This window comes from Ursus americanus, chromosome 7, assembly GCF_024610735.1.
Source record: "Ursus americanus isolate L20-20 chromosome 7, mUrsAme1.1.p, whole genome shotgun sequence".
Lineage (NCBI taxonomy): Eukaryota > Metazoa > Chordata > Mammalia > Carnivora > Ursidae > Ursus > Ursus americanus.
The window spans coordinates 55,672,058-55,697,663 of record NC_142133.1 but is presented as its reverse complement, the minus strand read 5'-3'; the positions used below and the strand labels follow the sequence as shown (position 1 = coordinate 55,697,663).

The following is a 25,606-nucleotide window of genomic DNA, read 5'->3' as shown; positions in this document are numbered from 1 at the left end:
ACCAGTCACAAAAAACCCCACATATTATATCACTATATTATATGAAATGTCCAGAATAGACAAATCTATAGAGACAGAAAGTAGATTAATGGTTACCTAGGGTTAGGAGCCAAGGAGGTGACAGCTAAAGGGTATAAAGTTTCTTTTTGAGATGATGAAAATGATTGATAATTGAGTATAGTGATGGTTGCACAACTTTATGAATATGTCAAAAACCACTGAATTATACTTTAAATGTCTGGACTACACAATATATAAAGTATATGCCAATAAAGCTCTTACCCAAAAGAGAGACAGTGAAAGAGGAGAAAGGAAAAAACAGAGCAAGAAAATATAAAGAAAAACATATATTGGGGCGCCTCGGTGGCGCAGTCGTTAGGCGTCTGCCTTCGGCTCAGGGCGTGATCCCAGCATTCTGGGACCGAGCCCCACATCAGGCTCCTCTGCTGGGAGCCTGCTTCTTCCTCTCCCACTCCCCCTGCTTGTGTTCCCTCTCTCGCTGGCTGTCTCCCTCTGTCAAATAAATAAATAAAATCTTTATTAAAAAAAAAAAGAAAAAGAAAAAGAAAAACATATATTAGCTGCAAGAATATTTCATAGTATGCCTAAACCAACTGCTGAACAATTAAATAATATAGAATATAACATTATATGAATCCTGACAGCATTCTGGGCACCCATCTTAACTAGGCCTAGTTTGAATTATATTTATTTAGAAATCAACTACCAAGATTTGTTCCAAATGTTGAAACTTCTGACAAAGGAACATCTGTATTAGGAATATAAGGATATTTTTAAAATACACTTTTAAAAAAAGTGGATGTATGCTTCTTTCATAAAATGCTCGACTAATTTCTTCTTGCTTTTAATGACCAGCAGCACACAGAGAGCAGTTTTCAAATTATGAGCACAGAACTAAGGGCGTCCCCAGAGGTATGCAAAACACTACCAGGTAAAGAGAAGGAGGCAGCACAATTCTATACACTGCCTCTGCAAGAAGAAAAAAAAATTACAACTTTCTCTGTGATCTGTTAATATATTGAGTTTTCATTTAAGGTCTTGTTTTCTTAAGTACTATCTCTATTTTCAAATATGGAGAGGGGTTTAATATTGAGAGGGAAAACGAAGGATTTTGAAGTCCAAAAGATTAGCCTGTATAGATTCTGAGGAGTGAGGCTGGCGGGATGAAGGAAGAGATTATCACTTTTATATGTATCTGTATTATTTATTTATTTGAATACTAAATGCTTATTACTATTTAAAAAAAAAAAAAAGGATTCCCCTAAATGAGTTGCAAGGAAGGTCTCAATCTTTTAAGTTCTTTTTTTAATTTTTAAGGCAGCTACAAAATCGTTATGAAGATGTCCAGTTACCAACACAATGCCTATTAAATGTTGGCCATTTGAAATTTTTATTTTTTAATACAGAAATAAACTTGTATTTTTGCTGTAGTCAAAGTATACAGACTAAAACAGCTTAGGACTCTGTACTGCTAAAAAGCATTATGTATGAATATTCTTAGAAGGAAACCACAGAAGGATGTTTTGATTTTTCCTTGATATTTTTGTTCCACAGTGAGGACTATAATGGTAGAACAATTATATAAATTCTGTAAGAAGTTGGACACTTTTGTACTTTCATCATTCTAAAAAGCAGAATTCATTTCATATACTAAAACTATTAATAAGATATCAATAAGAGTATTAAGTTATATATTTTGCCAACTTCAAAGATGTTCAACCTAAATATGTAAGAAAACTCTCAATAGAAGACCCCCCCCCCCAAAAAAAGCAGGAGCAAAACTAGATTTGACTTATACAGATCTGAAAAGATTTCTAGTTACTTAGATGTCTTTTTCCCATCTTGCAAAGCTTTAAGTTACCCAGGTAAAATGCTAATTCAACACAGATAACTTACAATATAGTCACCTAAGGAGATTCCACTACACTCAAGTACTGGTAGTTTTAAAGTACAAATATTATGGCCTGAGATACTTGATTCCAAATTTTGAATATGGTCAATGAAGTGAAAAAATTACTTTTACAATAGAATTTGAACTGCCCTGGCTTAGAATGGGGGAGTGAGGAAGGGTAACAGATCATTTTAACATATAATTTAAATATAATTTTTTTCCTTCACTGGAGACTTCTTTTCAAGGGTTAGTTTACATAGCTGTAGCTGCTATTAGTAATTCAGTGTAACACTGCCATCTAAAAAGTAGCAGTTTCATTATAAAATAATCTTACTAAAACTTTCTAGGGTATTTTTAAGACCAACACAATACAACTTCAGTTGGGAAAAAAATTATTTTTCACACACACACACAAAATCATAAGCAAATACAAGGTAGAATTTCTAAATAGACTGGCATGAATGCAGCCAGAGAAAAACACCACCACCTTACCTACATTTAAAAAAGCAATTAGAATGACAACAGATTTCTCATCAAAAACTATGGAAGTCAGAAGGATGTGGCATAATATTTTTTAGGTGCAAAACAAAAAGTTATCAATCCAGAATACTATACTCAGTAGAAATACATTCTGGAATAAAGATGAAATTAAGACAATTGAAGCAAAATTAAGAAAAGATGTTGCTAGCAGACCTACCCTAAAAGAATGGCTAAAGGAAGTTGTCTAAAAAGAAAGAAAAAAAGAAAAGGAACTTCAGAATATCAGGAAGAAAGAAAGAAGATGAGAAAATAATATGGTTAAATAAAATAGGATTTCTTTGTCTTCTGATCTTTATAAGTATGTTTGATGGTTAAAGCAAAATTATAATGCTGTCTCCTGTGGTTCTAAATGTATGTTGAAGAAATATTAAGACAACCATAAACAGAAGCAAGTAAAGGAAGTTTTCTCTATACTTCAATCAAACTGATAAAATGACATCAAGACACTGCAGTATATATGTATATATAATTTAATACCTAGAACAACACTTAAAAAGCAAAAAAAGAGATACTCAAAAACACTATAAATAAATCAAAAGGAATTCTAACAAATGTTCAAGCAACCTGCAGTAAGGCAGGAAAAAGAAAACAGAAACAAAAAGAAGAGAAAACAGTAACTAAGATGACAGGCCTAAGCCATAACACAGCAATAATTACACTGCACAAAAATGGTCTAAACATACCAATTAAAGCAGCTGTTGCAGAGTGTATTAAAAGACATGACCCATCTACAAGATACTCATTTCAAATATAATAAGTGGGATGACATAAAAATATATAACACACAAACATTAATCAAAGGAAAGCAGGAGTGGCAATATTAATATCAGATAAAGTAACTTCAAGGAAATTTATCAAAGACAGAGAGGGGCATTACATAACCATAAACAAGTTAATCCATCAAGAAGCTACAGCAATCCCAAAAGTGTATCCACCAAGCAGAACTCCAAAATATGTGAAGCAAAAACTGAGAGAACTGAAAGAATATAGAAACAAATCCAAAGTTATAGTTGGACAACCCAACACCCCTCTCTGAAAAATTAATAAAACTAGACAGAAAATCACCAAGAATTAAAAAAAAAAAAAAACACAACACCCTCAACCAACAAGAACTAATCAACATTTATAAAATATTCCATACAACAGTGGAATACACACATTTTCATACAAAATACATCAAAGTAACATTAAAAAAAAGATAGAACATATCTAGGACTGCAAAACAAACCTTAGCAAATTTAAAAGAATTGAAATCATACAGAATATGTTCTTTGACCACAGTAAAATCAAACTAGAAATTAATAATAGAAAGATAACAGAAAAGTCTCCAAACACTTCGAAAGTAAACACTTTTGTCTAAATAAACTATGAGGTGAAGGGGCAAAGAGTGAGTCTCAAGGGAATTTATACCCCCCCCCACACACTAACATACCATATGTATACAAACACGTATACACGAAAGAAAATAAAAACACAATATATTAAAATTTTGTAGGGCATAGCTAAAACAATGTTGGGAAGGAAATCTGTAGCACATTAGAAAAGAGGGAAAGCCTCAAATCAATCATCTAAGTTCTTACCTCAAGAACCCCAGAAAAGAAGGGCAAACTAAAAGCAAACCAATAGGAAGGAAGGAAATAATAAAGAGCAGAAACCAATGAAATTGAAAACAGGAAAAAAAATAGAGAAAAATCAATAAAACTGCTATTCTTTTCTAAGATTTATTTCAAAAAGACAGCACAAGTAAGCACGTGTTGGGCGAGAGCGGCACAGGGAGAAGGAAGGAGAGTCTTAAGCAGATTCCAGACTGAGCACAGAGCCCCATGTGGGGCTCAATCTCATTATCCTGAGATCGCGACCTGAGCCAACATCAAGAGTCAGACATTTAACCAAATGTGCCACCCAGACAGCCTGAGAAATAAAAAATTGACAAACATCTAGCAAGACTAACAAAGGAAGAAAACAAGACACAAATTACCAGTATTAGGACTAAATCAGAAATGAAGCATGGACAGCACTACAGACTGTACAACAATAAAAGGATAATAAGGGAAAACTATGAGCAACTCTTCAGACCTAGGTTGACAATTCAGAAGAAATGGACCAATTTCTCAAAAAAACAAAAAAAAACATACCATAACTTACCCATTATGAAATAATTTGCATAGCCCTATACCTACTAAATAAGCTGAATTTGTAATTTCAAAACACTCTAAAAAGAACTCTTCAGGCCTAAATGGTTTCATTGACATTTATAGCAAACTTAAAAAAAAAATTAACCAATTCGTCACAATCTCATCTAGAAAACAGAACACTTTCAAATTCATTCTATTAAGCTAGTATTACCCCAATACCAAAACCAGACAAAATAGTACAAAAAGGAAAACTATAGACCAATATTCTTCTTAATTATAGATCCTTAACAAAATATTAGCAAATGGAATTCAGCAATACACACAAAATAATTATTACACACTATGACCAAGCAGAGTTTATTACAGGGAAACAGGTCTGGATCAATATTCTAAAACTAATCAATGTAATCCACCACATTAAAAATCTAAAGAAAAAAATCCACATGATCACGTTAACTGAGATAGAGAAAGCATCTGACAAATCTCAAAACTCATTGGTGAGGGGGAAATGGGCAGGGGGGAACCACACCTCTCAGAAAAACAGGAATAAAAGGGAGCTACCTCAACCTGATAAAGAGAAACCTACAGTTCACATATGCTTGACAGTGAAAGACTGAATGTTTTCCCCCTAAAATTGGGGGGGGGGGGATGGAGAGACAAGAATATCCACTGTCAACATATTGAACATGGCGCTCAAGTTCTTGCCAGTGCAATAAGGAAACAAAAGACAAACTAATTTGAAAGGAAAAAATAAAAGTGTCCTTATTTGCCAATGACATAATTATCTAGGTAGAAAATTCCAAAGAATCTACAAAACAAACAAACAACCTGCAAAAAAAACCCCAAAAATAACCAAAAAAAGGGAACCCTTAGAACAAATAAGTGAGTTCACTAAGGACGCAGAATACAAGATAAACATACAAAAATCAATTGTATTTTGATATAGTGGCAATGAATACAAGCATACTAAACAAATTAAATTAAATTAAATTAAATTAAATTAAATTAAATTAAATTAAAAATAACCCACACACCCAAAATACTTCAGTTCAAATCTAAGCAAACAAATACAGGACTTGTATGCTGAAAACAACACAATGTTGATGAAAGAAATCAAAGCTCTAAATAATGGACATACAGTCTATGTTCATGGAATGGGACTCAACACAGTAAGAAAGTCAATTCTTCCACCCCCTTAAATTAATACATAGGTTTAACACAACTCCTACCAATATCCCAGTGAGTTTTTTTTATAGGTATTGACAAGATTATTCTAAAATTTATATGAAAAAGAGAACTAGAATAACTAAATTTGGAAAAGAATAAAATGGGAAAAATTATTCTACCCAATTTCAAGACTTATTATATAGCTACAGCAATAAAAATTGTGTAGTACTGGCAGAGAGAGAAACACATGGAACAGAATAGAGAACCTAGAAATAGGCCCACAAAAATATGCCCAATTAATCTGTGAAGAAAGTGGAAAAAAAATTCAATGGAAGAGAGATTGCCTTTCCAACAAATGGTGCTAAAGCAACTGAACATCCATAGGCAAAAAAAAAAAAAAAAAAAAGAACTTCAACTTAAATCTCACAATTTATGCAAATATAACTCAAAATATATCAAAGACTTACATGCAAAATACAAAAATTAAAAACTTTCATGAAAAAATATAGGACAAATTTTTCAGGATCCATTAACAGGCAAAGAGTACTTAGACTTGACACCAATCCATAAAAGTAAAAGACTGATGAATTGCACTTCATCAAAATTTAAAACTTTTGCTCTGACAAAGACACTGTTAAGTGGATGAGAAGACAAGCCAAGGAGTGGGACAAAATATTTATAAACCACATACCCAACAAAGGATTAGTATCTAGAATATATTTAAAAAAAAAAAAAAAACTCTCAAAAGAGCAAACAATTCAATTAGAAAATGGGCAAGAGACATGAAGATTTCACATATTGATGATGACATATATACAAGCTTTCACTGAAACGGTGTTTACAATACAAAACGATAGAGAATGACCTCAATGTTTCCCAGACTAGTTAAATAAATTACAGTATAACCAAACAATAGAATGCAGCCATAGAAAAGAATGAGGCTGGTCTTAAATGTTATGCTCTGCCACATATATTTAAAAGGGGGGGACAAGGATGCAAAAGAGGGTATACCAAAATAAAAAAAAGAAAGAAAAAGAAAACAGGAAAAAATACAAGCACATATGTTTTACACACACACCTGTTTATCATAAAAGAAAATCCACAAGAAGAGAAAAGGTGCATGTTACTAACGATAAAAGGGTCAATCCAACAAGAGGATATAACATCTATAAATATTTATGCACGCAACAGAGGAGCACACAAAAATATAAGACACATATTAACAGACCTAAAGGAAGAAACAGTAATACAACAACAATAGGGGATTTTAATACCCTACTTACATCAATAGATAGATCACCCAGAGAGAGAATATACAAGAAAATCTCAGCCTTGAATGACATGTTAAACCACTGCACTTAACAGATAGATATATAGATATATAGATCTAGATATAGATATATAGATATATAGAGATATAGATATATATACACATACACAGAACATTCCATCCAAAAGCAACAGAATATACATTCTCCTCAAGTGTACATGGAACGTATTCCAGATCATACATTAGGTCACAAAAAAACAGTCTTAATAAATCTAAGAGGACTGACATCGTATCAAGCATCTTTTCCAACCACAATGATCTGAAATTGGAAATTACCTGAAGAAAACTGGAAAATTCACAAACACCATGATCAAACACCATGCTATGAACTACCAATGGGTCAAAGAAGAAATCAAAAGAGAAACCCCAAAATACCTTAAGACAACTGAAAATGAAAATATAACAACAAATTTGTGGGGTGCAGCAAAAGCAGTTTTGAGACAGAAGTTCATAGCAATAAATGCCTACCTCAAGAAAGAAAAGTCTCAAATAAACAACCTAACTCTATACCTCAAGGAATTAGAAAAAAAGAACAAATGAAGCCCAAAGTTAGTAGAAGGAAGGGAAAAACAAAGATTAGAGCAGAAATAAATGAAATAGAGACTAAAAAGACAATGGAGAAGATCAATGAAACTAAGACTTGGTTCTCTGAAAAGATAAAATTTATCTTTTATCTAAGCCTTTAGCTAGACTTACCAAGAAAAAAAGAGAGGACTCAATCAGAAATGAAAGAGGTTCCAACTGATACTATAGAAATATAAAGGATCATAAGAGATAACTATGAACAATTATATACCAACAAATTGGGACAACCTAAAAGAAATGGATAATTTCCTAGAAAATACCTACCAGGACTGAATCATGATGAAATAGATAATCTAAACAGACTAATTACTAAAGTAAGGAGACTGAATCAGTAACCAAAAACCTCCCAACAAACCAAAGTCCAGGACTAGGCAGCTCCAATGGTGAACTCTCCCAAACATTCAAAGGAAAATTAATACCAATTCTTCTCAAACTCATCCAAGAAACAGAAGAGGAGGGAACTCTTCCAAACTCAATTTATGACGCCAGCTTTACCCTGTTAGCAAAACCAGACAAGGACACCACAAGCAAAGAAAATCATAGTCCAGTATCCCTGGTGAACATAGATACAAAAATCCTCAACAAAATATTAGCCAACTGAATTCAATACATTAAAGAGGTCATACTCTGTGATCAAGTGGGATTTATCCCAGGGATGCAAGGATGGTTCAACATCTGCAAATCAGTCAATGTAATATACCACACTAACAAAATGAAGGATAAAAATCATATGATCACCTCAGTGGGTGCAGAAAAGCACCTGACAAAACTCAACTTCCATTTATGATAAAAACTCTCAACAAAGTAGGTATACCTCAACATAATAAAGTACATGTATGACCAGAACAGATAACATCATACTCAATGGTAAGAAACTGAAAGCATTTCCTCTAAGATCAGCAACATGACAAGGATACTCACGTTCACCATTTTACTTCAGTGTAGTGCTGGAAGTCTTAGCTAGAGCAATTAGGCAAGAAAAAAATATATAAAATAAAAAGGCAAGAAAGGAAGAAGTAAAAGTGTCACCATCTGCAAATGACCTGATATTACAGAAAGAAACTGCTAAAAGCTTCGTGAAAAAACTGCTAGAACCGAAACTAATTCAGTAAAGTTGAAGGACATAAAATCAATACACAAAAAAAATATGTTGCCTTTCTACACACCAATAACAAACTATCAGGAAGAAAAATATATATCAAAATTCCAATAGTATTTTTTAAAGACTGAGAGTGAGCAAGAGTGGGAGGAAGGGCAGAGGGAGAGAGAGAGAACCTCAAGAAGACTTCGCACTCAGCACAGAGCCGAACGGGTGGCCCAATCCCATGACCCTGAGATCATGACCTGAGCCAAAACCAAGAGTCAGATGCCTAACCAAATGAGCCACCCAGGTGCCCACCAATGGCATTTTTCAAAGAAATACAGTAAATAATCCTAAAATTTGTATGGAACCACAAAAAAACCCTAAAGAGGCAAAGAATCTTGAGAAAGAACAAAACTGTACCCATCATATGCCCTGATTTCAAATTACAAAGCTATAGTACTTATTAAAACAGTATGGCACTGGCATATAAAAACGCACACATAGATCAACGGAACAGACTAGAGAGCCCAGAAATAAACCCATGCATATTTCGTCAATTAATTTATAGTATAGGAGCCAAGAATATACAATGGGGAAAGGACAGTCTTTACAATAACTAGTTGGGAGAACTGTACAGTCACACGCAAAAGAATGAAACGACTACTACCTTGTACCATACACAAAAATTAACTAAAAATGGATTAAAGACTTGAACATAAGACCTGAAACCCATAAAACTCCTAGAAGAAAACATAGTTGGTAAGCTCCTTAACATACATCTTGGCAATGTTTTTCTGAATCTGACACCAAAAGCAAAAATAAGTGCAACTATATCATACTTAAAAAGCTTCCAGACAGCAAAATGAAAAGGCAACCATCTAAATGGAAGAAAATATTTCCAAATGATATATCTGAAAAGGCATGAATATCCAAAATATATAAAGAACCCCCCCCCCCAAAAAAAAGACAATTAAAAATGGGGAGAAGATCTAAACAGATACTTTTCCAAAGACATACAAACAGCCAGTGGGTACATGAAAAGATACAAACAACATTCTTCATCAGGAAAGTACAAATCAAAACCAAAATGAACTTCACACCTGTCAGAATGGCTACTATTAAAAAGACAGTGGGGGAGCTGGCTAGTTCAGTTGGTAGAGCATGCTACTCTTGATCTCAAGGTTTTAAGTTCAAGCCCCATGTTGGGTATAGAGATTACTTAAAAATAAAATCTTTAAAAATAAAAAATTTAAAAATTCAAAAAATTAAAAGACAAGAAATAACAAACATTGGCAAGGATGTAGAGAAAAGGGAACTCTTGTTAGGGTTGGTGGGTATGTACATTGTTGAAGCCACTATGGAAAACAGTATGGATGTTCCCCAAGAAATAAAAAATAGAGCTATTATATGATCCAGCAATTCTACTTTTGGGTATTTATCCAAAGAAAAGAAAACAAAAACACTAACTCAAAAAGTTATATGCACAACCATGTTCACTGCCGCTTTATTTTTATTAGCCAGGATATGGAAACAAACTAAGTATCCACTGATGGATAAATGGATAAAGAAATTGTGATAAATATAATGGAATACTATTTAGCCAAAAAAAAAAAAAAAAGGAATCTTGCCACCTGCTACAACATGGATGGACCTCAGAGGCACTATGCTAAATGAAAATGGACACCAAATTCACACCACATACAAAATTTAACCCAAAATAGGTCAATGACCTAAATATAAATGCTAAAACCATAAACTCCCTAGAACAAAACTTGGGGGTAAGTCTTCATGATGTTGGATTTGGCATAAGATTCTTAGATATGACATCAAAAGCATGAACAATGAAAGAAAAAATAAACTGAACATCAAAATTAACTTTATCAAGAAACTGAATAAAACAACATTTGGTTGGGTTTGAATGGGTCTAATATCAAGAACATATAGGGGTGCCTAGGTGGCTCTGTAGGTTAAGTGTCTGGCTATTGGTCTCAGCTCAGGTCTTGATTTCAGGGAAAAAAAAGAACATATAATGATTTACTAAAACTTAACAACAAAAATACAAACAACCTAATTTTAAAAATGGGCAATGGACGTGAACAGACATTTTCTATAAAGAAGATACAGAAATGGCCAATAAGCACACGAGAAAATGCTCACTATCATTAATCATTAGGAATACAAACCAAGAGCATAATGAGATATCAGGTCACACCAACTAAGACAGCAATTTTTAAAAGAAAAACAAAAACAAAAAATAAGTATAGGTGAGGATGTGGAGAACTTAGAAACTTTGTGCATTACTGGTGGGAATGTAAAATGGCTGCTGTGGAAAACAGTATGGCAGTTCCTGATAAAGATAAACAAAGCATTGCCAAATGACCCAGCAATTCCACTTCTACATATATACCCAGAAGAACCGAAAACAGAGATATCTGTATACCAATGTTCATTGTAGCATTGTTCACAATAGAGAAAAGGTAGAAACAACTCAAGTGTCCATCAACAGATGAAAGGATAAACAAAAAGTGGTATAAACATACAATGGAATATTATTCAAACCCAAGAAGGAATGAAATTCTGATACATGTACAATATGAATGAACCTTGAAAGCATTATACCATGAAATAAGTCAAACACAAAAGGACAAATACTGTATGATTTCACTTACATGCAATATCTAGAATAGGCAAATTCACAGAGGCAGAAAGTGGATTAGAGGTTACCAGGGGCTAAGGGAGAGGGAAGTGGAGGTTATTGCTTAATTTGTACAGAGTTTCTGTTTGGGGTGATGAAAAAGTTTTGGAAATAGATAGTGGTGATGGTTGCACAACACCGTGAACGTAGTCATTGGCACTGAATTATACACTTAAACACAGTTAAAATGGCTAATTTTATGTTATATATATTTAAAATTAAGAGAAACAGTTATTAAATACATGTACAAAAATCAGAATCCTACCAAAGTCCTTAACCAAAACAGGTGTGAATGTAATTATCAGTAAGTGCATTCCATTACAAAGTATTTGGCCATACACAGAAAACAACTTACTTCCAAATGATTTAGATAATGAGTAAAATGGAAAATGAGTCTTGTCTACATAGAAGGGAAAAGTTTATTTTGGGCATTATAAAAGAAGAACTAGAATTATTAGCTTATTACAAAAAGTCTCTGTTAATGAAAAACTCAACTTTTCTTTTTATCTCAAGACCTATATTTACTTTGAACCCTGAACAGTCAACTCCTTTCCATATACCAAGTACAATCTCATTTGCAATTGGGAGGCTTTAACATATAGGGGCAGATTATAGACTTTGTTTTATCACCAGATACAAGTTTCATAGAAACAACTGTTTGATTTTGAATTGCATATCCATGATGCTTGCCAGACAATAAGTGCTCAACAAATTTAATGAATTAAACCACACCAGTCACAATCAGCAGGAAAGCAACATTAAAGAAACTTTTTCAAAATCATCTGCCTGTTATACTTTTAAAATATCTATTTTAAAAAATAATATCTAAGTAATTCAGGGTCCATAAAACCAAAACTTTAAATTACTTTTCTCCTATGTATATTCCTATCCCCAAATGGGAAGTTACCAGAATTTGACTTTATGAGGACTTTCTTGTACTGATTTGCGTTTGTCGGCCGCTGAGGTAGCCCAAGCCTAGAAAGGAAAATCAACGAGCAGTCACATTCATGGCTGGATGGCTGGACTACCAAGGTCGTGCCCAAGTGCTCCTGGTTCACCAGCTCATATAGTAGTAAGATGGGTATCATTCGCATTGTTTTCCTTTGCCTTTGCTGCTTTGTGGTTTTGTACATTAGAAGTTTAATTATGAAATAAACTTGAATGTGAAATGCAACCTTCACTTGACAACTACTAAAACAAACTATGCACTATTAATATCAACGATAATTAAGTTTTGACTTTTAGAACTTACCCTAAGATATCTTTTTTTAAAGCGTAAGGGGCTTGGGGGGAACAAAGGACCCACTTTAAGTGGGGGGAAGATTGTAACTGAATTATCCCAAATCAGGCAATTTATGGCCACAGAGGTGAGCCTGGCTGGCTATGAGAATGAGCCTCTCAGATCGCTGGCTATGAGAATGAGCCTCTCAGATCTCTGACTCCGGGGAAGACAAGGGACGGAGGGCTCCAGCTGCCGCAGTGGGAAACCCATCACGGCGCTCCTGCAGAGGCTGCACTGCTCAGTGGCCGCTCCCCTCAAGGACTGAGCACTGCAGGCACACCAAGGCAGGCCTATTCCTAGGAGATGAGGAATTCCTGTGACAGGCAACTTTCACTCGAGAACTTTCCCGAGGCCTTGGTGAACTTTCCTTAGAACTGCACTACAGAGTAAGACACTTTCACCCAAAGCTCCTTCCTCCCTCACCTCTCTTCTTCACTTGGGAGTCAGACTTGCAGCACAGTCTAAAGACTCTCCCTGACTCCTTCCCCATTTCCTCTCACAAGCACTTCTAATAAATTTCTTGCACACCCCATCCCATCTTGGCATCTGCTTCTCCCTTGCACTACACACTATTAAAAAATCTAGCCATTTGGCCCGCCTGGGTGGCTCAGTCCGTTAAGTGTCCGACTCTTGATCTCGGCCCAGGTCTTGATCTCAGGGTTGTGAGTTTAAGCCCTGCGTTGAGCTCCATGCTGGGCATGGAGCCTACTTAAACAAAAAAACAAACAAAAAACTAGCCATGAATTATTTCTAAAATACAGCATTTGCTTACCTATTTGCTTAAATGGTACACACTGAACATGGCAATTCCAATGGCCTTTGAAGTTGAAGATCTCAACTAACACCCAACCAATTTGAGGGGACAGACTCAGAACCACACGCAATTCAACAAATGTGTCCCGAGCATCTACTACATGTGAGAAATATGCTAAGCATTATAGGGATATAGGATCCTATTCTTGACCTCAAGTAATTCTCAATATAGAGAAAGAGTGAAGCCACAGATCCAAACTTTGAAGGGCAGGCTGTCGTTAAGTACTAAAATTGAGGTATAAAGTACTAAGTAAATTAAGAGATTCATTATACTTAGGGGATGGAGTTGTAGTAGAAAGCTTTTATGGAGAAAACTTATTTGAAATGCACTTTGAAAGACATTATCAGAGTCTTCAGGTTGTTACCTGCCTGTAATTCCTGAGGACAGTCCAACAAAGACACTTTCCATGCTTGCCATACTTGGCTACCCCCAACGTATAAATCCCTGCTAACACAATCCTCTCACACCTTCTCACTCCCAGGGTATCGAAGGCTTCTTAGTTCTCCTCCTAACATGCTCCTCTCCCAGTATGTCCTTTTTCATCCCATTAGCACTTACACCTCTAAGCCAGAAAGCGAGGAGTAAGGTTTGACTCCTCTCTCTCACTACTGTGTCATTCAATCATCAGTCTACGTCTACATCTAAAATCTGCCCACTTTTCTCTATCCCCACAGCTGTTGCCCTAGTCAAAAACACCATCGACCCATCTTAACTGGCCTTCCTGCCTACAGTTCTACTACCATTTAATCTATGCTCCACAGAGCAGCCTGTGAGCCTTCAAAATTCCTCTCTAGGGGCACCTGGATGGCTCAGTCAGTTAAGCCTCTGACTCTTGGTTTCAGCTCAGGTCACAATCTCAGGGTCCTGAGATTGAGCCCCGTATCAGGCTCCAGGCTTCGCAGGGAGTCTGCTTGAGATTCTCTCTCTCCTTCTCCCTCTGTCCCTCCCCACACTTGCTCGCCTGTGTGCGCACTTTCTCTCTCTCAAAAATAAATAAAATCTTTTTAAAAAATTCATATCTTATGGTCAATAGCTCGCTTGAAACCTTTCAGTGGTTCCCCACTGCTCACAAGATCTGGCCCCATGCTCCAGACTCCAGCTACTCAGAACTCCGAAAACGCTGAGCTCCTGCTGGACTCCAAGCCACCACATATCCTTTAACTCTTCCTCCTTATCCTCACCTGGCTAACTCCCACTTCCACTTAAACCATCACTTCTGTCACTCCCAAACATAAACACACAGGAGAGGGGCACCTGGGTGGCTCAGTCGGTTAAGCGTCTGCCTTCGGCTCAGGTCATGATCCCAGGGTCCTGGGATAGAGTTCTGCATTGGACTCCCTTCTCAGCAGGGAGCCTGCTTCTCCCTCTGCTGCTCCCCCTGCTTGTGCACATGCACACTCTCTATCAAATAAATAAATAAATAAATAAAAATCTTTAAAAACAAACAAACAAACAAACACAAAGGATAGTCTCCAAGCTTCCTATTGGCACTCCAAGACTTTACTTCTCAGCCCCTTCCTCTATGGTCTACACTAGCTTTCCATTAACTAGTTCCCTTAAAAGTCTTACTTTTTTATGCAGCAGTACCATTTTTTCAAATGTAATCCTATGAAGTGCCCTAATACATAAAAGGGCTGAGCTTCTCAGCTTATAGCAAGGGGTTTCAAAGCCCTCTTCATTCAGCCTCCTCCATCCTAAGGCACTTTGCCCCTAAAATCTAAGGGGCAAGACAATTAAAACACAGTACTGCATTATATTGCCTACTCAAAGCAAGCAATACAGTACAGTAGAGTTGTTTTTGAAGCCAGACAGACTCAGGTTCAAATCCTGATTCTACTTCTTATTAGTTATAAGATCTTGAGCAGTCTACCTCTCTAAGGATCCATTTCCTCAGCTGTAAAACTCAGCTATACAAACACTCTCACTACTTCCATTCAACATTAAATGGAGGTCCTAGCCAGTAAAATAAGGCAAGAAAAATAAATATCGGATTGTCTGCACTTACAGATGACGTAATTACATAGAAAATTCTGTGGAATCTATAACTACCAGCAAAATCAAAGGATATGAGGACAACATATAAAAAGCAGCTTTATGTTTGCATATTTATTTATTTATTTATTTGAGAGAGAGAGAGAGACAGAAAGAAAGAGAGCGCACAAGAGGGGGAGTGTCATAGGGAGAAGCAGACTCCCTGTCAAGCTGGGAGCTTGATGCGAGACGCAATACTGGGCCTCCAAGATCATGACCTGAGCTGAAGGCAGATGCTTAACCAGCTGAGGCACCCAGATGCCCTATGTTTCCATATTTGTGACTAACAATTAGAACATAAAATGCTAGGGGCATGTAGGTGGCTGAGTTGGTTGAGCGTTGCACTCTTGATTTCAGCTCAGGTCACGATCTCATCAGGCTCCCCGCGCAGTGGGGAGTCTGCTTCTCTCCCTCTTCCTCTCCCTTTGCCCCTCCCCCTGCCACATGTTCTCAAGTGCACTCTGTCTCTCTCAAAATAAATAAAATCTTAAAAAAAAAACCCAAAGAAAATTCTGAAACAATTTATAATAGCATCAAAACACAAAGTATTTAAGGTTAAACTTAACCAAAGACATGTAAGACTATTACGTTGAAAACTACAAAGTGTTGCTGACAGAAATTAAAAAGTCTTGGGGCATGTGAGGGGCTCAGTCAGTTAAGCATCTGCCTTTGGCTCAGGTCATGATCCCAGGGTCCTGGGATCAAACTAGCCCACCTGGCTTTCTACTCAGTGAGGAGTCTTCTTCTCCCTCTCCCTCTGCCCCTGCTCATGCTCGTGCTCTCTCTCTCAAATAAAATCTTAAAAAAAATAAAAAGTCTAAATAAACAGAGAGATATACTATGTTCATGGACCCAAAGATTTAATAGTGTTAAGATGTCAATTCTCCCTAGTGATAGATCTATAGATTCAATGCAATCAAAATCAAAAGCTCACCAAAATATTTTGGTAGAAATTGACAGGCTGGTTCAAAATTTATAGTGAAATCCAAATCTAGAAATACTAAAAGAATATTTTTTTAAAAGAAGAACAAAATTGGAGGACTTACACTACCTAACTTCAAGACTTACTATAACTCTACAGTAACCGATAGTGTGAACCGGTGTAAAGATAAAGAAACTTATCATTGGGACAGAATGGAGATGTTTGAATATATATTTACATAAATATATATGACATACATTCATTTAGTTTTCACAAAAATATCACAGTCCAACAGGGAAAGAAAAATCTCTTCAACATATAGTTCCATAATAACTAGATATCAGCATAAAAAATGAATCTCAATTCCCACTTTATATTATACACAATAATTAATCTGAAATGGACCACAGATTATGTAAAAGCTAAAACTATAAATTTTTAGAAAACAGCATTAGAATTATCTTCACGGCTTGGTGGCAGGCAAGGGGTTCTTAAACAGAGAACAATAACCTTAAAAAAAATCTAATAAATTTGACTCCTTTGATATTTAAAATTAAAACTCTGCTCATCAAAAAACACCATTAGAATGAATAGACAAACCAAAGGATAGAAGAAAATAGTCATAAACATTTTTTGAAAGAATAATAATTATCCAGGATATATAAAGAACTCTTACAACTCAATACTAAAAAGAACTCAAAATTTAAAATGGGCAACAGATTTATGCAGACTGTATAAAGGAAGGCATAAGAATGGCCAATGAAAAGGTGTTCAATATCAGTCACCAGGATAATGCAATTAAAACCACACTTACCACTACACACCTACCACAGCAACTAAAATTAAAGACTGATAACATCAAATACTGGCAAAGAGCAACGGGAACTCTCATACATTGTTGGTAGGAATATAAAAGGTACAACCACTTTGAGAAAATGTCCGGCAGTTCCTTATAAAACTAAACAGACACTCTATGAGCCATTTCTCCTAGTGTTTACCCAAGATAAATGAAACATAGTCCTACCAAAAACAAACAAACAAACAAACAAAAACAAAACCCAACTTGTACAATAAGAACATTCATGGAAACTTTATTCATAATAGCCCCAAACTAGAAACCTCCCAGGTATCTAACCACTTGACAAATTTTGATACAGTTCTGTGACGGAAAAAAGGACTGAACTTCTGATAAACACAACCTCAAAGCCTTACCAAAAATATATACTGTATGGTTCTATTAATATGATGTTCTAGAATAGGTACGATTAATCTACGGTAGAATGATAAAAGATCAGAACAATGGTTGAAGGGATTGACGCACAAGGCACATGGGGGAAATTTCAGGAGTGACAATGCTGAAATCTTGATAGAGGCTTGGGTTGTATTTGTTTGTCAAAACTCGTTAAATGGTACAATTAACATTTGTAAAATCCACTGTACACAGATTTTACCTAAAAAACAAAAAGAACTGTAAACAAATACTGACCCCTAGTTAATGACATGCATACTGAAGTGTTTAGGGGTAAAGCGTACTGATGTCCGTAACTTACTTTGAAATACATCAAAATGTAAGATGGACTGGTGGATGAAGGAGGAATGGATAGGCATGTGATAAAGCAAACACAGTAAAATGTAAATTATAGAACCTAGGTGATAGGTATACGGGTGTTTTACTGTATAATTTTTTCAACTTTTCTGTTTATTTGAAACTTTTCATAATAAAATGTTGGGTAAAAAACTTAATCACAAGACAAAAATATTCTAAAATGAAGTGCAAAGTTCTTTCCTATTCTAGCCACAGCTGTGATATAAAATACACTACAGGGAACAGGAGTACTTGTCACTTTTATTATTATTTGGTGGAAGCACCCTCACTAATGTGATTTCTGGACCTCACTGCAATTGCTGGATTAGCATCTTCCTTTCCACTAGAACATATGCCATAATCCTTGTGGACTTCGTCATCATCCATATATATAATACACCAATCCATCATTCAATACACCAGCTTTGGAGCTCCTAATTGTTTTATCTCTTTCATCTCTGGAATCTTAAAATCCTAAAGTATAATTATCATCTCCAATCATAATCCCCTATCTGCTCTCACTACCCTCCTCTTCCACCTCACCAAGATTCTAGTCCGTGGGAGCCTTCATTTACACCTCCATGACCTGTCTTATAGCTTTACCTCCTATCATCTGAAATATTGCTATCCTCTTAGTCTCTACTGCAGCCACTCGCAACCAGTTCTCCTTCTGTGCCCCTTTACCTGAACTGACGTGCACTGCTGGAGGAAATCTTACAACCAGACCAATGAATGCTACTCCAAATTGATGGTCTCCACACTCAGCACTGCTCAGCAATTCCTTTCTAATTCACTGGTTGGCTCCCTCTCCACACTCGACAACAGCAAAACTTCACTATGCTTCTTAAACTCCACGGTCATTTCTCTTTCCTCACTCTATGTAAAGAATCTTGCCTTTCATTTCATCATGAACACAGAGGCTACCTACCATGAACTCACTGCTCCCCAACCTACAAACCCATCTTCATCTCTTTCCCTCCCATCTTAGAAAAAAGGATGCCATCACCCCTGCTAGAAGTAGCATAGTACAGTGTTTAAAAATGCAGACTCTCGGGGCGCCTGGGTGACACAGCGGTTAAGCGTCTGCCTTCGGCTCAGGGCGTGATCCCGGCGTTATGGGATCGAGCCCCACATCAGGCTCCTCCGCTATGAGCCTGCTTCTTCCTCTCCCACTCCCCCTGCTTGTGTTCCCTCTCTCACTGGCTGTCTCTATCTCTGTCGAATAAATGAATAAAGTCTTAAAAAAAAAAAAAATGCAGACTCTCGGGGCGCCTAGGTGGCACAGCGGTTGGGCGTCTGCCTTCGGCTCAGGGCATGATCCTGGTGCTGCGGGATCGAGCCCCACGTCAGGCTCCTCTGCTATGAGCCTGCTTCTTCCTCTCCCACTCCCCCTGCTTGTGTTCCTCTCTCACTGGCCGTCTCTATCTCTGTTGAATAAATAAAATCTTTAAAAAAAAAAAAAAAGCTTTACAAATGCAGACTCTCTAACCAAATTTCTCTTTTCAAACCTCAGTTTTCTCTTCATTCAACAAATTGCACATATCTGAGTTATACGATCTGTTAAATTTTAACCAACGTATAAATCCCTGAAACTATCAGCACAATTAACAAATGAACATAAAAGGCTCCCCCATAAAACTGCTGACCTTTTTGTCACTATAGATTAGTTTGCAGTTTCCAGAATTTTATATAATTATCCAGCATTTACTCTTTTTTGATCTGGCTTCTTTCATTCAGCTTAATTTTTTGAGATTTAGCCACACTGCCGTGTTTGTCAATAATTCATTCCTTTTTATCACCGAGTAGTATTTCAACGTATGGCTATTTCATAATTTGTTTATTCATCCACCTGTTAATGGACATTGGGTTGTTTCCATTTTTTGCTGAATACAGCTGCCATGAATATCCATGTATAAGTCTTTGTATAGATAAGGCTTCATCTATTCTTTTGTAAAGTTTTATTCATTTGAGAGAGAGAGAGAACGAGCAGGAGAGAAAGAGAAAGATGGAGAGAGAATCTCAAGCAGACTCTGCACTGAGCTCAAAGCCTGAGGTGGGGCTCGATCTCACGACTATGAGATCAAGACCTGAGCTGAAACCAAGAGTCAGACGCTTAACTGATTGCATCACCCAGGTGCCGGAAGCCTTCATCTATTCTTAAAGCTTTACTTACACCCCTGGAAGCCCCAGATCTGCAGTGGCAGATACCAACAACCAACTGCTAGCTTGACAAGCCCACCTGGATAAGCCAAAAGGACTTTGAAATCAACATGTCCCAAACTCATGTTTTTATGTCACTCTGTCCACCCCTGACAGTTTCTCCTCCATTTCTCTGTCCTGACTAAAGGCACACAAGCCAGAAACTTAGGACTCTTCCTGCTCTCTTACCACTTGCCCTACTCACTCAGTGGGCTACTGGGTCCTGTCAATTCTACCTTTTAAACATCTCTCAAAATCCATCCCTACATCTCCACCTTAGTTCAAGTGCACCCTTAATTCAAACACATTTCATCCCTTGGCTGGACTATTAAACTAGCCTTCTAACTTTTCTCCTTACCTCAGGTCTCATTCTAATCCAATCCATTTTCTATCCTATGGCCAAAGTGAATTTTCTAAAATTCCAATCTGATGTTACTCACCTATTCCTCAATGACTTTCATCCCCTCAAGATAAAATTCAAACTCCTTAGCTTAACATTAAAAAAAATTCTCTATAAACCAGTTTCCTCTCCAAACTCATCCTCTGCCACTTCCCACCCTGTTCTAACTTAGTCATTTCTGAGTGATGTCATTTACCTTTTTATCCCTAGTGCCAAGGGCATTACCTGGTCTGTAGTAAGCATAACATATTTGTGCAATAGATAAGATAGGACTTAGACCAATATAGAGACATTCTGGGCATAGTCAGGAAAAGTAGTTGTTCAGTCCGGCTGAAGCATAAAGAATATGAAAGATTATGGTAGGCAATGCAGGTTGAAGCCAGATCATGATCAATTTCATGCTAAAGACTGTGCATTACATTTTATGCCCTCAAAAGATATCAATTGTTCTGTTTTTGTTTTTAGTTTTTATTTAAATTCTAGTTAGTTAACATACAGTGTAATATTGGTTTCAGGAGAATTTAGTGATTCATCACTAACATGTAACACCCAATGCTCATGACAACAAGTGCCCTCCTTAATACATCACCCATTTAGCACATCCCCGGCCCGCCTCCCCTCCACCAACCCTCAGTTTGTTCTCTATAGGCAAGTCTCTTACAGTTCGCCTCCCTCTCTTTTTTCCCTTCCCCTGAGTTGATACCAACAGTTCTCAACAAAAGTGCAACATATTCAGAAATGTACTGTAACTTCTGAAATTTGAAAAACAGATATAGGAAAGGTGAGAGGCAGTAAATTAGTTAAGAGGCTATCACAGTGGTCTGGGAAAGAGGACTCAGAGTAGAAGGGAACAGATTACAAAACATGTCAAAGGGAAATAAACCTACGTTTATTGTGTTGTATGCTGTGCCTGGGTATGGGCAGTAATGTAAAAGAGAGAAGTCAGAATGACTCCAAAGTTTTGAACCAAATAAAATAATAAAGCCACTAGTCAAGAGGAATGTTTTTTTTAATGGTCAGTGGAGGTGGAGAGAGGTGACGGTTTTAGCTGGGGTAGTCCCTCACCCATTCATTCACATAAGTGCCTACTAGGTAGGTGTCAGGCACTATACGTGTGAAGGATAAAAAGAGGGTAGAATACCATTCCTTTTCTCAAGGACCATCTAATTTAGTTGTGGGATGGGGAGGACAAGTAAACAGGAACTTAAAATTCATTGTTACGTGCTAGGGTTTGGAGCTAAAAGAAAATAAAGACTATCCAATTCAGGCCTGAGGATTTGAGAAAACACCTGAGGTTGAGTTAGTGTTTGGCCAGGCAAAGGGCAATCCAGGTGAAGAGAATAACTTGACCACAGAGCCTCAGGTGAGATAACACGAGTTGGGCACATCTGCGAATAGTAAAATAAGGCTAAAGGAAGAGTTCAAGATAAGGAGATATCCACATGAAATGTCTAGCAGGCAGGTGAAAATGCAGGTTCTGAGTTATCAAGAGCACAGCCAGATATGCAATATATTTTCAACGTCATCTTAGGTGGCTTAGAGTCCTCATCAGTGGCTATCTTAAATAAGAACTGGAAGAACCTTACTTATCGGCTAGACTGTGTACACTTCCACCCCCCCCCCATCACTTCTGTCATGCAAGGGTATCTCTGTTTCAAGTCAAAGCTGGTTTATGTAAATAGGTCACGAGGACTGGTGGGGATTGTGGTAAACTGGAGATGCATGCCCAGTCTAAAGAGGAAAACCATTCACTCGGCTCCAACAGTTTACTGTCTTGCCCAATGTGGAGACATCTTCCTATTCTTCAAGAAAAACTGAAAATTCAGATTTTATGTAATATCTCCCACTTTTAAATATCGGCAACTAATTACATTAAAAGTTTGTAAAACAACACTGTGCCAGCCAAACAAAAGGCTTCTGCAGAAAGATTTCAGCAAGGGCCACCAGTGTGGCAGAGTTAAACCTCGTCTGCCAACTCCTACAATGCCCTTTCCACTACTTCACAATACCCTCAACTAAGAGTATCTTGATGGGACAGGAGTTGTTTGCTCCTAAGCAAAACAGCCCCAAACTGATAGTGTTTTATGAGTTCTTTTGTATGTTCTCAACAATTTTTCTGTCTCCTCCCCACTCCACCCCCACCTCCGTCAGCACCAGGCTTACTAACATGACTGAGACCTCCTATTATCAGCTAGGATGCCAAGCTTGCAGGTAAAGTAAAAGTAAAAAGAGTGAAAGCCCTGATGGGATTTCTAATGAATAAAGTACAGAAGGAATGCGGCATCTCTTTGGTTTTCTTAGGAAACACCACAGAGATGTTTGTTAGTTACTCAGACACTTAAGGAAAAGAGTCAGGAACTTATATCTGAAAAAATGAGCAAATTCTGCTAACTAACTAAATAGTTTCCACTGTAAGTTTCCAAGGAGCTGGGGGGGGGGGGCAGGGACAGCAAAAGGGAAAGTAAAAGTTGCTGGCTTTTGGGAAACATCAGGCACCTTTTAAGACACAGTTTTTAAAAGTATAAATGTTTAGAACAAAAGGAACACCACAATCTCAACTCTCAAAAGGAGTAAAAATGTAGTTTAACTAATAACATAAAACATTCTTCCTGCAACAAGAAATTGGGATTAAGAAACACTATTAAAGCAATCTCTTTATAGAAAAGGTGAAGGGAAACAAAAAACACCGTTTTAATGTTCATTCAAACATACCAGTTTCTGACGTTTTAATGTATATACTAAGTCACGATATTGCTTTAGAAGCTTTAACAATGTAGCAACATTTCCTAAAGGTAAACATTTAAAAGCACAGATCACGGAGTATACAACTTTAGATAACAATGTGGCAAACTTGAGAAACACAGGCTAAAAATTCAAATCAACAAAACAAAAGATAGTACCAAGATTCTCAGACGCTCGGGGGCAAAAAAAAGGGGGGGGGATGTGCACCCGCCCCTGCTAATCGGACGAATGGGGGAATTCAGCGGAATGAGGAGTGATTACAGAGGGCGAGCAAGGCAGGCCCTGTTCCTGCTGGCAAGCAAGCTCTGCAATTACTTAGAGCAAGCATTATGGCAAGAGCATTCTCGAGCCCACTAAAACCAGCATACTGGACACCTAAAACCGGAGGCTGACAGCAGCTCCAGGGTAAGACCGAGAAGGCGGAAAAGTGGCCTGCTTTGACCTCCACTGAAAACTGAGCCTCCTCCAACTCTTGTCTCTGAATCAGGGGCAGGACATTAACCTCTCCGAGGTTGGATTATTCGGACAAACTCTGCCTGGCTTCCTGCGGCCTTCCCACACACCGGGTGAATGTCAACACCGAGCCAGCGAGTGTGGGGGAACCTCTCAGTGTGCGCGGTCCTTTCTGGGAGACCGGGAAGAAAGACAGCCCCGCGCGCGCCCCGCCTCCCCAGCCCTTCTCCGGCCCCGCGCCCTCGCAGGGGCTGCAAGCCGGGAAGCGGGGTCCCGCGCGCTCCTCACCTTTTTCAGCGCCGGCACCAGCAGCCCCCGCCACTTGGGTGCGTTCTCCTCGCTGAAAAACTCGTACGGCAGCTGCTGCGCCTGCATGGTGCCCCCGGGGCGCCTCTGGGCGGGGAGAGGGGCGGCGGCGGCCGGGCCCGGGAGCCGCGAGAGGGCGAGCTCGCAGCACCGAAGAGGGCCGCGGCCCCACCGGACGGCCCGGCCCCCTCGGGGCGCCGCGCGGCCGGGCTAGCCTTGGAGAGGGGGCTGAGGGGCGAGGCCCGCGCCCGGCCACCCACCCGACACGGGCACGAGCCGTGGAGAGCGAACGCAGCCCGGAGGCGGCGGCGGCGGCATCCCGCACCACCGCCCCGGGGCCGGGCCCCCCACCCCTCCCCGGCCCGCCGGCGCCGCCCCGGGCTGCCCTCCGCCGCGGCCGCCGCCCGCCGGGGCTACGCTCCCGGGCCCGGCCTGGCCCCGCGGCAAAGCCGGCGGCTGGGGGGGGGGAGGGCGTGTGGAGGGACGCTCCGGCCGCGGCGCCCGCTCCGCGCAGCGGGGACCCCGAAACGCGAGCGGCCCAGGGCGGAGCGGAGCCGGGGTGTAGCGGGGGAGGGGAAAGGCCCGAGGTCGTCGTTGGAGGATCTGGCTGCCCAGAGGTGCCGCCGCGGCCGCCGCCGACGCCGGTGTAGCGCTGGAGCTTCCTACTAGCGAACTGAACCTGCTCGCTACTGAGCATGCGCCGCCGAGCGGGGCCGGTTCGCTCCGGGTTTTCCGGCTCCCCAGCGAAGGAGGAGGGAAGCGCGAGTGAGGGAGGGCGCCCCCGAGGACTGCAGGGGAGGAGCGAAGCGGCCCCAAGAAGTCGAACCCTGGCCTGCCGGGTGGGGTGCGAGCTACGGCGAAGCGGCCCCCATTGTGTGGTTGGGCCGCGAGGGATCCCCCCCCTCTCTCAGAGTCACTGGGCCTTTAGTTTCGGAAAGGGGCGTGTGTGTGTGTGTGTATGTGTGTGTGTACTTTGTTCCTGACCATGAAGATAAGAACTGCCCAGAGTATGCAATGTATAGTAAACAGACTGGACAAAAGATAGGTGCCTTTCTCACGAAACTTACTGCTCAATATTTGTCGGGTAATAGAAGTGATTGCAGTTTTTCCGATCAGGCTTTCCACCAAGAATTGTCACCGACAATAAAATGAGTACCTGCAGTATAGATTTTGTGTGTGCGTTTTAAGTTCAATGTGTTCATCTTTCGAACCCACTTAAATCTCAACTCCAATAATCACTTACCCCAGTGGAAACTGAAACCTCTTCCGCAGCACCCCGGTCCCAGGACACCTTACTCATGCCCCTCTCAGGGCATTTAGTTTATCTGTTTGTAATCTCTCTTGGCTCTTTGAACTAGATAGCAAACTCCTGGAAGGCAGATCTTTTTCACTAAGGGCTCTACACAGGATAGGCACTTACTGAA

At 38.9% G+C, this 25,606-nt stretch overlaps 1 protein-coding gene across 2 annotated transcripts in view; it reads right to left on the bottom strand.

Moving 5' to 3' along the window:
* Positions 1–24,376, bottom strand: part of SOS1 (SOS Ras/Rac guanine nucleotide exchange factor 1) — a 140,928-nt gene extending 116,552 nt beyond the window's left edge. For both annotated transcript variants that reach the window (XM_045809028.2, XM_045809029.2), the window contains exon 1: positions 24,165–24,376. In XM_045809028.2, coding sequence (XP_045664984.1) covers positions 24,165–24,251 — 87 coding nt within the window. In that variant the 5' untranslated portion in view covers positions 24,252–24,376. The remainder of the gene's footprint in view (positions 1–24,164) is intronic.
* Positions 24,377–25,606: the final 1,230 nt, after the last annotated feature.